General features: G+C 42.5%; 1 protein-coding gene across 1 annotated transcript in view; it reads left to right on the top strand.

Annotated features, from left to right (window-relative positions):
• otofa (otoferlin a) overlaps positions 1-12,500 on the top strand; it is a 210,617-nt gene that overhangs the window by 99,181 nt on the left and 98,936 nt on the right. Inside the window, exon 9 of the mRNA XM_063223364.1 lies at positions 5,599-5,730. Within this exon, the coding sequence (XP_063079434.1) occupies positions 5,599-5,730 (132 nt within the window). The remainder of the gene's footprint in view (positions 1-5,598; positions 5,731-12,500) is intronic.

Here is a 12,500-nt window from a genome sequence, read left to right as displayed (position 1 = left end):
CGCCCACATCACATCGCTTGTACAGTGCTCGCCTACTCGCCTGCGAGTCTCGCTGGAACACATCGACATTCTATTGACTTCATCCGCTGAGCGAGTAACTAGTAGCGACGTGTGTGTACGGCCCTTTATCCTCCTCCCTCTTGCGTTCCTCCCCTCATTTGCTACAGCAGCCTACTATACAAACACAAAACACTGTTGAAATCTGCATTTTGCTTTAATCTTGCGTGTGTTGGGTTCCAGGTTTCCATTAAGTTCATACTTCTCCGATCCTTTGACCAGAACAACAAAAGACACATACAAACCCCAACTCCGTTGAAGTTGGGACGTGTTGCATTTATCAAATTAGAAATGAGTACATATGTCCCCCAAAACAATATTTTTTCTCGGTTTTAACACTTAATATGTTGTCTTTTCACTATTCTCCATCTAATGAATAGATTGAATGTTTTGAAAATTATAGCATTTTGATTTTATTCACTGTTTACCAAACGTCCCAACTTCACCGTAGTTGGGGTTTGTACAAAATACTGTACTGTAGCTACATTACGAAAGCGCCTACAGCAGAAAAGCTTTTAGGCCTTCACACCTTAGCGTAGTATGACAGACATGCTACCCAAGGAGAGACAAAACTGCGTGATTAATAGTAGAAAAAAAAGGAACGTACAAAACAAACCAAAAGTCAATGTCAAGAGTAAACTCTTACCAATAGAGGATTTTTTCAGCATTGAAACTTTAGTGTTGAGGACACAAGGTTAAACATATGCAGATGGGTTGTAGCCTAGCTCAGGGCAGCGTAAGGCTTGAGATTAGAGCAAATCTCACCCTCACCAGCCCCTTTATCCATGGCTGAAGTCACTGGCGTAACGCAAGTACTTCAGGCCCCCCTGCAAGCTACCAAGAATGGGCTCCCGAACGAAAAAAGAAGGCCTAATATCATGTGGAGGTGACCAGTTTCTTCAAGTCAAGGGCCCATGTGGGCCCCGAGCCTTGTATGGGCCCCCCTGCCCGTGGGGGCTGTGGGGGTGTACTTTACGCCCCTGGCTGAAGTGCCCTTGAGCAAGGCACCTAAACCAGTATTGCGCTCTGAGGCTGTAACCAATGCCCTGTAGTAACTGTGGGTTGCTTTGGATAAAGGAATTAGCGAAGTGTAATAATGATGTAATGTACTACTGGTGGCCACAAGGGCAATAACGCTGTCCTGATTTCCTCAGTATCATGCCGAAGTGCCTTTCGAGTTCAGAAAAAGGTCAAGGCTACAAGTGATGCAGCAAAATCATTTGCACTGATGATGGTCTGACTGTGACCGAAACGTCTGCACTGCACTTGGGTAGCACTTTTTAGTTTTCCATAATGCAATAAAAGTTTACTATTGCATTCGGCATTACGATGTGCGATTTCCCCTTCCTTGCTTCAAGCAAAATCGTTTAAACCCATTATATTAAGCCCGATGCTGCCTATATGCTACCTTGATCTAGACGCCTGGAGCTGCATGGACGCTGTGTTCTGGCTCTGGAGATTGGAGTTCTTTATTATTAAAAGGTGCATATGTTAGAGCTGAAGGAACGCATTCTAATGCAAGATTAGGGTCCTAGCTTTTAAGTGCAACTTATTTCACATTTTTATGTGCTTCGGAGACTGAGATAGTATTTATGTTTTCTAGGCTGAGGGTACATTTTCCCCAAAAAAGGGCTTAGACATTCAGTAGTATTTTTTTGCTGGTGCCTTAGGCTTAAATGGGTCAATGGGGTGTGCTATGTTAGACTGGGCCCGTGACACTGCACAACATTTCACTTCTAATGCACCCAGGCCATAGCCAGGCTGGCGCTAGCCTGATAATCATCGACGTTCAAATCTCTTCGAGACTTGGTCTGACCAAGAGCATAACAATGATCATTTCCCCAAACGGCATGGTTGACCCGCCTCCCTTGGTTTGCTTATGTTTGTTTGCTTCCCGACAAAGTGGGAGGAGTTCCCGTATTTTTGGGTACTCAGAAAGTACTTGCATTGCTCTTGACCTGACTAGTTGCAACGCCAAAGGTGTTTCGTCACTAGGAGGGCGCGGCCTGGTCAGGCTGGCGCCACCAAGTGCCTCCGCTCCATTTCGTTTCAATTCAACTACTACTTAAAGGGACACTGTGCAGGAAATGGTCAAAAAAGGTACTGCAACTATGCTGCTCATTGGAACTGGGTTGGCTATCGACAAATTTGATATTTACATGAAAGTTTACTAAGTAATAAACAAATATTTTCTAGTATGGTGCAAGTAGAGTCATTTTTGCAGCTACAAATGACTCTTTTTGGAAAATCAAAATGGCGGACCATGGAGAAGATCCCCGTTTTCATGTATGAAAAGTGCAATTTTTCCAGTCATAATGAATACTTAGAATTTCATGGTGGTGGTAAATATTCATGAAAAAGGTAACATTAGTGAATGGGTAGCATGAATTCTGTAAATAAACAACTAAAAATCTCACACAGTGTCAGCACACACCACAGTCGCGCAAGCCACTGACTCCATCAGGAAGTAGCAGTGATGTGCTGCCGAGGTGTCAAAAGTAAAAGTAAATTCATGGCTGTAAGTACAACACTAACACTAGATGTTACATAGCTGTTACACGGTTTACTCCATTGCACCTAATGAGGTTGATGGACTGTGTTGTTGTTACTGAAAAACACTGAAAACTCAACAAGATCCGACCGCTCATTTGATCCAAACAGCGCAGAGTCTGCTGATCGTGAGACAAGTAGACAGGTCTGCTGGTTACACTGATAAGTTACCTGTGCTGGAAGCAGGGGCGGTTTTAGGAAATCTGAGGCCCTGGGCAAGAAACAATTCCGAGGCCCCTTTTAAATTATTAATTAATAATCGAGGATGTATGCAGGCAGTGGCGTAACAACGGAACCCATATGCATGATTATCTAGATGGGCCCCATATTCAATCAATATATAGCACATTATCATACACAACTGTCATTCAGTGTGCTAAAGAGTAGGCTAAAGAAAGAGAAGAGAGAAAAATATATTGCTATAGAGATAGTAGATAACTATCACCAAAGGCAGATGAAAACAAAGCTGTTTTTAATTTCTTTTGAAATCACTGTTGGGGCAGGTCTTATTTGGACATCTAGCTGGCCCCAGCAGGCAGCATAATGATGCCATTTCACCCTATCTGGATTTGACCCTAGACACTACCAGAGAAGACCTAAGGCATCTAAGGATGATATTGCTCTAGCACATCCACAATAGCCAATATTTAGGGCCCAATGCATTTAATGACTTAAAGAATATCAGGACTGCTTTAAACTCAATTCTCAAAACAAAACAAAAAACCCTCGCGGGTAGCCAGTGAAATGACCAAGTAATGGAGTGTTGTGATCTCTTTTGCTATTTAGAATTCTAGCAGCAACATGTGGATAAGTTTCACCTGCCTGAGTGACTTTTGGGGAATGCCTGTAAGGGCAGGCTATTAAAATAGCCAACTCTGCAGGTAATAAAAACAGAGATTAATTTCCCCCTAAGGTGACAAATGATTTAGTTATGCTGATGAGCATTCAGCCTGCTACAAGTGAGAAATAGCCAGGATAGACCCACACTCGTTCCATAAATGGGCAAAGAAGATAGAATGAGACAATTCGCGGTAGAGGGTTGATTACAAAAGAAAACAAAAAAAATGGTGATGCGCCCCTTGAACGAAAACAGCTCACAGCACATGAAAACACAGTCACGAGTCGACACACCACGGTGCACCATAACGCACACTGCACTCTTGAGCCAGTGAACACCCAATACAGAGGAAACGGTGGCTGAAGTAGAAACTATTGTGTTTCAGAATCAGAAACCGAAATTAGGCAACAAACGAGAAACAACAGGCACCTTGCGCCAACTGCGCGTGCACACATCTGTTGAATAGTTGACAAGTCCCCTCTCTAGTTCTAACTAATAACTATATCGCTCACAACTCTGAAGTGACCCAGCTTGCTTCGTGACGTGATATAACAGCTAGACTACAATAGCCAAGCTTCCGTCATGCTAACCAGAAATAAATGCAGCAAACTGACATGGAGCCGACATTAGAGCTATCAAATTTTGACTATAGTTACACGGAATGACAACAATGCGTGAAGTATGACATGGTACGATATCAAAATTGTGCTGCGGCGGACATAATGATTGAAAGGAATAAACCCCTACCGTGCCTTCTTTGTAGCTTCTGTACAACATATCTTCTGAATATCCATTATGTTCATGCTAGCACTGGCGATTGAAGTGACTTGGTCATTATACTATTCTGTCTTTGAATTAGAGGAGCGCGGAGCACTAAGTAACGCAGGGCAATTTGTAACACAGAGTTTTTATCAAGATGCACAAATCATGTTCTGCCCACTTCCATTAAACAAGGTCAAGAAGGCATGCTCCAACATAGGCAAACAACTGAGTTTTCACTGACAACCATGACTTAACGTGGCTTATTATCAAGAAAGGACAAGCTCCCACGCGTCAGGGCCGAATCAGCTCTCTGGGGCAGGCTGACATTCGAAATAACGGTAGAACGTTGACGATGCAACTGGCGCTCTCTCCAAACAGCCAATAAGACTATTAGGCTACTACCGGTATAATGTATCCCACAATTCAAGGTCGCAATGTACAAAAATAAATCATAAATATCGTTCTTTTATGGTCTCCATTTCTATTTGAAACATTTATTTGTATAATTCTATCACCCATGTGACCTACAGTTGCTAAAGTAGCCAACTATTAATTTTCTTGTGGCATAATGTTGAGTTCAAATTTAAGTCCCACCGTCGTGCTGAAGTGTACCGCTGGCTATATATACAACCTGCTTTAAATATGTATATCAAGATACGCGATAGCCTGCACCTTGTAACACATTGTGAATGGTTTCTTGTATCACGCGCAGGAACCGCTACTTTGTATAGGGGGCCCCGTGCTGTGATATAGGGCCCCGAATACGTGAATTATCACTCCACTTGGAGTTAATGTTATGGGACGACGGGGCCCCTGAAAGCACGGGGCCCCGGGCAATTGCCCGACCTTGCCCAACGGTAGAACCGCCCCTGGCTGGAAGGAAACCGTTTCTTTTTTACTTTTACTTCTGACACCTCTGATGAGCTGTGAAGTTCCCTTGACGTCATGTACTGTCATCCGTCTGTGGTTTACCAGTTTCAAATAGGTGAAACTTCGTCTTCATCTGAGGGTCACATGGGTGTTGATGTGCGACTTGCTTTAAAAACAGCTGATGTTGTGGAGGTGTGACCTTCCTTTCAATATTGACAATAGCTCTTGCTGTTAGAGCTGTGGCATCAGAATGATGGTCCAGGTGTGAGAGAGCATTGTATACTCCCTCATCCCTGTATCCCAATATTGACAGGAAAGTCACACCCCCACAGCATCAACATCCATGTAAGCCTCGGAAGTTTCATTATCGAAACATGTCAGGTTAAGGATACAACTTTTAGGTAACACATGTCTGAAACTTTAAGAATTGATTCAACAATTAGACATTATGAATCATTCATTATTCATTATTCATCATTATTAATGATGTCATGCATGTCCTCACACACCTCTGCCCCCAGATCAGTGTGACGGTGATCGAGGCTCGGCAGCTGGTGGGCCTGAACATGGATCCTGTGGTGTGTGTGGAGATAGGGGATGACAAGAAGTACACATCCATGAAGGAGTCCACCAACTGCCCTTACTATAACGAGGTAAGGACTAAGCACTATACCCGTTGGTATACCAGAATAATGTATGGACTACTTCGCAGTAAGTGGAATGATATTTCTCTTCATTGAAAGTCTTTTCAGAAAAATAGAAGGGTACTAGGACAACTCATGCACACCCTACACATGGTCTTTTCAGCAAAACAGAAGTTAATAGGCAAGGTTAGGAAAACTCTACATGCTCAATAATTTATTTAGTCAAATCATGGCAGCAATCCCCTTGAGGTCCTTGCAGCAAAATGTATTGGTTGTACATAGCATTAAAATGAAGTGTGGTAAGGCAGCCTTCAGTTTGTATGCCTCAAGGCTCTGGAATCAGCTTTCTGAGGATGTTAAAAGTGCCCCATCTGTTCAATGTTTTAAAACCTAACTCAAAACGAAGCTGTTTTCAGGTGCCTTCTTTTAGATGTTTTCATGGATTTTAGCTATTTTATCTGTTATTTTGTTTACCTTCCTGTTTTATTGCTGCCTTTTTCATCTTGTTTTTATCTGCCTTTGTCTTTATTTACTGCACGCCTTGCACGGCTATTGTTATTATGCTTTTTGTCTTCTCTCTTTTTTGCATGCTTCCATGTATTAAATGCGCTTTAGAAATAAATTGCCTTGCCTTGCCTTGCCAAATCTGTGTGAAGACCAAAGTACATATTAACACAGCAAACTGCCATATCCACAAGGGTAAAGGAAGGAATATCTGTCCTGGTGAGAAAATAACTTACTGAGCTACACTCTAAGAAAATTTCCCTGCAAAATAACGGCAGTTACTGGCAATTATATTTACCTGTAATTCTACTGTTATTTCACACCAAAAATCAAACACAGCTCATTGCTGTTTAATGTATCACAGTATATAACATTTTTTCAGCAGCAATTGAACTGTTAAATAACAGTACTTTACAGAACGTTCACAGTATTAGTATTGTTAAACTGAAAGTGCTCTACAATATTTATACAGTAGTATAGGTAAAATAACGGTACACTACAGTTAAAAAGTTGAAGATGTACTGTGAGATAGCAGGCAATTACTGGGTCATAGTTCCATTCATGAATATAGCCATGGCAACTTCCCTCCCACCCATACCCTGGCCATGTTACCGCCCCACCGTCCCATCGGTCACCATGACTGAAGTGACTTGAGCATGATACCATGCCGCCACTATGCTATATTGAGATGCTGGTTTGTGGTGGTCCTTTGAATATGAAGGGCATGAATACAATTTCAGTGCAGGCCTACGCAGTGCTATGTTACAATGACAATGGGAGTGTGTGAGGGTTTTTTTTAATGTATCAGCTCTTGATGAGCCAATGATGAAAATATCATTGGTCAGTCTGTAAAAACGTAATTTGCACCAAGTAGCACAGCAAAAAAGCAGCACTACAAGCTAGCTCTCAAAGCAATGCCTAACTTGCAGCAGGCACATTATATGCAGCGATGTGACAAATTATGCCACACACAGCAAGTGCCACAAAGCAAGCTTTCACAAAGAGGAAAGTATGCAAGCCTGTAAGCAAGCTTGTAGGCAAGCAAGTGCTATGCTGTGCCATGCAGGCCAGCCAGCAGGCAGGCAAGCAACTGAAGTGTTGATAGTCCAGATTTATATACAGGTGCAAGGGTACCATGTGACCAGAGTCATCAGGGATTTGGCAGGTGAAGGTCGTAATTGAATAATGGCATAACAGCCCTTAGTACTCAGGTGAGGCCAGGCACTGATTAGCAGATTGGTTTAGATGGGACTGCTTGTTGCAAGTGTTACAAGTTCTTAAAATGTTTCAGCCATTCACACTTTCATCACTATCAAAAATGCATGTGCTACTCATAACTTTTGCTGCATCAAGCACTTTTTAAGTATTGTAGTTTCTTTAGAAATAGTTTCATCATGCTTGATAGTATCAGAGAATCTTTAACCAGTGAGAATTACTTAAGTTCTTCAGGTGGTATTGAAGCTTGATGGTGATCACGGACAAGAGGAGGATGAATGGGTTTCAGTGGTGATGCCTAAAATAACTTGGTTGTTTCCACTAGAGATGTACAGGATCCAAGATCCGGTTCCGGATCCGGCAGGGTAATAGGGTTTTTCACAGGATCCGGATCCGGTTCCAGGATCCAGGATCCGGTAGCCGAGGCTTTTCAGTCAAAATAGTTTGAGTCAACATAAAAAAGGGCCCACATGGGCGAGTAGGCTATGTGTTTCAATCCTTTGGTAGGATGCGGTATCCGCGGTTCCGGATCCGGCAGGATCTTAAGCAGTGGATCCGGTATCCGGCAGGATCCTAAAAATCAGGATCTGGTGCATCTCTAGTTTCCACAATGGCGAATGCTGCTATTGTGCAGTACCAGAGACGGTCTTATACGAGACGAATCACTCATGAAACCTTCCATAGGAATGAACGAGAGCATTTGGCTACGCGAACATGGCGTTTGCCGGCGTCACTCCCACCTGTCCGGTAACGAGAGCCAATTGCTTGCTGAGCTGCGCTGTCACTTATCCAATCGTCTCGACGCCTCGACGCAAGTGCAAACGTAAACCTTTACGACTGCTCGTACCTAATCGGTTTGTTTGCTGGCGGCCATGTTGATTGTTTGCCGTCCGTGGAAACTTCATTGTGAATTGGACAGAGAGCGCAACTCGACCATTAATCACCTTTCTGCGCCCATCCAAAATACAGGTGCAAGACAAAGGCAGATATAATCACGGAAACAAAACCGGCCGTGTGCATACATGTGCACACCCGTTGTGGTTTTTCTTATGGTTGAAAACAAATAAGTAAGAAAAAGCAAAACGGGAGCAAGTCTGCAAGACATTCAACTTTGATCAGTTTAGCTTTTTTTTCTTATATTTTTCACCGTTGGTCATAGCTATTATCAGTTTAGGCAACAACATGATATCACAGTTTAAAACACCAATTTTGAGGCAGGCTAGCCTACATCATTAATTTATTCAATAGCCTATTTTTTTTATTACTGATGAGCAGGGACGACCATTGTGCTTAGGCCTACTGCTTTGGCTATCAGAAAATAAATCCAGTGTCTTTTCTGTACGATGACCGGAGAATGGATGCCCGTTTGACAGCCAGCCGGAAGAGGTGAAGTCCACGCAGCTTGCTCCCACCTGCCGCAAAACAGAACGTTGTCGTGGAATGTGGCGCATGCGCAGATCAAAAATAGCATTAAGAAAAACGCTGTTTTAAAGTGTTACTTTCATGTTTCGGTCATTCTAAGACTGCCATTAAACCCAGTTTTTCATTGTGATTCCAACCATATGAGTTGTGTATCGCTGTGTTGTCCCACTGTCACACAACATTATTTCCCCCATTCATTCTTATATACCCCATCACTGACTAATCTCAAATAGTCAGTTTGAGGCGTAGCCAAGATGGCCGCCGAGTGATGGGACTTATGGGAACAGACTTTGGCAGTACTTACTGTTTATGCTCAATATGTGACTCAAAGTAGTATTTTCACAGTAGTTGTCTGTTTTTTTGCTGTTGCAGAATTACCCTAAATTAACAGTTATTTGTTACAGTGTACAGATCATAGTTGCAAACAGTTGTTCCCACAGTTCATCACAGAGAAATGCAAAACTGCTGGTTCTAACTTAGTTTTATGAACTATGTAGTATTTCCATTGGTCAGACTGTGTTACCCATGCAGAACTGATTGCAAGAGTGAAGGCCAAGATGTCCATATGCTTGATTTGAATAATATTGGCATGCCGCCAGCCAAGTAAAAGCTTCAAATCCACTGGTCCAGAGTAAGACAAGCCTGATCAAACAGATACCAGATTTGCTGATGTCAATAAGGGAAGGCAGTAATTAAAGTTTTCCCTTTAAGACGGTCCATTAGTATGCAGTATTTGTAGGAGAGTTAAAAGCTGTCAATGTATTTGTAGCCACTGATAAGGACCTAAATGAACTAAAAAGTTGGGTACTACACCAGTCATGTAGTAGTAGCACACAGCTGTATTGTTACATACTGTTCACACAATACTACAAACAACTAAAGGTGGACTTATTGCTGTAATGAAAACACTGTGTGCACAGGTGCCCAATAGTAAATAAAACTACCTCACTTCACCCTTTCTGAAAGTTATCAATGCCTCTTTTCCACTGCCGGTTTTCTGGTAGATCTACAGCTCAACACAGCGCAACTCGGCCACCACTTTTTGCTTTATGATTGAGGTGTGTCGTGGGACAATGAAATTCTAGGTTGTTTCGTCCGGAGGCGGTATTACGTGCCTACGTCACAATAGCTATGCGCGTCCCTGTTGCCGACGACGTTTGATTCATCGCCATGACAACCGTCCATAATCTTAACCCTAAACCTAACCTTAACCCTAAACCTAACCCTAACCTTAACCCTAGACCTAACCTTAACCCTAAACCTAACCATAAGCCTAACCTTAACCCTAAACCTAACCCTAAATCGCTTGTTTGAAACTAGTCCCAGTGCAGTGCCCACTGCAGTTCGGCAACGAGGACGCGCATCACTAGTAATGCAGGCACGTCCAGACGCAGTATCCTAGTTTTTATGAGTCCCGGTGTGTTGTGCCTATTCGAAAAGCAAAAGTGGCGGCCAAGTCGCCCTGTGTTGAGCTGAAGGCCTACCAGAAAACCGGCAGTGGAAAAGAGGCACAAGTCATCAAGTTATCATAAAGGGTCTTTGCTGCAGCAAAAAATTAGGTTAGGAAATGGCCTAAAGTCTTTTGTTGTCCTTTTAGGATCACTGCAGAAGTCTATCAGCAGCTCCCATCTCATAAACCACAAACACTCCCTCAGCACATTTTAAACTTGAAATACCTACACGCATGCACGCATGCTCACATGCTCACAAGCACACGCACACCCGCACACACACCCGCACACACACGCACACACGCACACACACATACTCCCTCTCTCTCCCTCTCTCTGAATCTCTCTATTTCTCTAAATCTCTCTATTTCTCCCTCTCTCTCTCTCTCTCTCTCTCTCTCTCTCTCTCTCTCTCTCTCTCTCTCTCTCTCTCTGTCTCTGTTTCTGTTTCTCTGTCTCTCACTGTCAGATAGATGCATGCACACAAGCACACAAACACACAATCTCCTAGAGTAGCCTCTTGGCCTGTTGTGCACTGCAGTACAAGTGTAGCTTGCCTGTCCTCACGGCTCATACCAGTAGCCTCACTGGAGTTCATCCTCTCGCTATCGACTCTGCTGGTGCTAAGATACAATACAATGATGCTCCTTTGTCTTCAGTACACACACACACACACACACACACACACACACACACACACACACACACACACACACACACACACACACACACACACACACACACACACACACACACACACACACACACACACACACACACACACACAAACATACACACACACACACACACACACACACACACACACACACACACACACACACACACACACACACACACACACACACACACACACACACACACAGTCTCTAGCACAGCAGTTGGTTGGTGTTAATAGGCTGTGGCCAGCTGCCGTCCATCTCTGATGCTCTCCAGGAGTAACGGCTCCCCGCAGACCTCTCTCTCCCACACTCCTCAAGCTGAAAGCAGCTCATTTCAGAGTGTAATGACCCCTATTAAGGCCTTCTGTACAGCCGTAATGGCCACCTCTGATCAAACCTAGCCATACTTCAGGAGGAAGACAATTCAAGCCATCCCTCAGGAAACTAACAGAGCAAAGATGGTGGCATTTGTATAAAGCACCTCATCTGCCGGGTTCAGGAAAGTACTGTACGGTATACATACTGTACTGAGACTTGTAGAGACTTCACACGTTCTGATTGGTCTCTCCATGGAGACGCATTTGATTTACATCCCTATTTTTAAAAATCATTTTTTGTTTGTTTAATCCTGATGGCTTGCTCTGTGTGATTTTGTGCTTTCTGGTTTTCTGGCACCCATTAATCAATTGAAATACATATTTTCTTTTACACCTCTTTTAGTCTTCCTGTTAGATAGGAACACCATTTGATTTGTTCATTAGCTTTAATGAGTTGTAGCAATGAAATGACAATATCCAAACGTGTTTTGAACGTCTCACTGAATGCTGTCAGACTTAATTTAAACATATCACCAAAATCCTGTTTGCCTGTGTGTTTCAGTAAAAATAATCATAGTGCAACATTTTGTTGTTCCTTTACTTGTGTCCGATCTCTTTCTCTACCCATCCCTGTCTGTCTCCCTCTTTTTTTTTTAAATTACAAAAATTGCATGAACAAAATGAACTAATATCTGATTAGCTAATTAGTGAATAAACTAATATGTGATTAGCAATAGAAAATAAAGAGGAAAAATAGCTCCGAAACTAGGTGGTGTACAGCTACAAAATAGAGATGTTTTTAGTACAAACTTTGTACAGTGTGTTTTTAAATCTCTCCAATACCAATACAGTGCAACTATACGGCATGACATCTGGTGATCAGAACTCTTGTTATGGTGTTGCTAGAAACACTGCATCAGATACCCGCATGCATTTGTGTGATGTGCCTCTGAGTCTATTATTTGAATGTACGTACAGTAATAACCAGAGGTGTTATCAAATGTAATTGAGCTGATGTGCAGATATTTTTATTCAGTTAATTAGTCTCTTTCTCCTTTTATGACACTGCTAACACTGTACTACCTGTGCTTTTATGCACTTTTATTAATGTATTTATTCAGAGACAGAAATGTCTCTATCTTTTTATAACATCTCTATTTTATATCCCCCTTAGCCTATATATATTTTTA

This window comes from Engraulis encrasicolus, chromosome 18 (genome assembly GCF_034702125.1).
Source record: "Engraulis encrasicolus isolate BLACKSEA-1 chromosome 18, IST_EnEncr_1.0, whole genome shotgun sequence".
NCBI classification, from domain to species: Eukaryota; Metazoa; Chordata; class Actinopteri; order Clupeiformes; family Engraulidae; genus Engraulis; species Engraulis encrasicolus.
The sequence above is the reverse complement of the archived record's forward strand: the minus strand, read 5'-3'. Positions and strand labels throughout refer to the sequence as shown.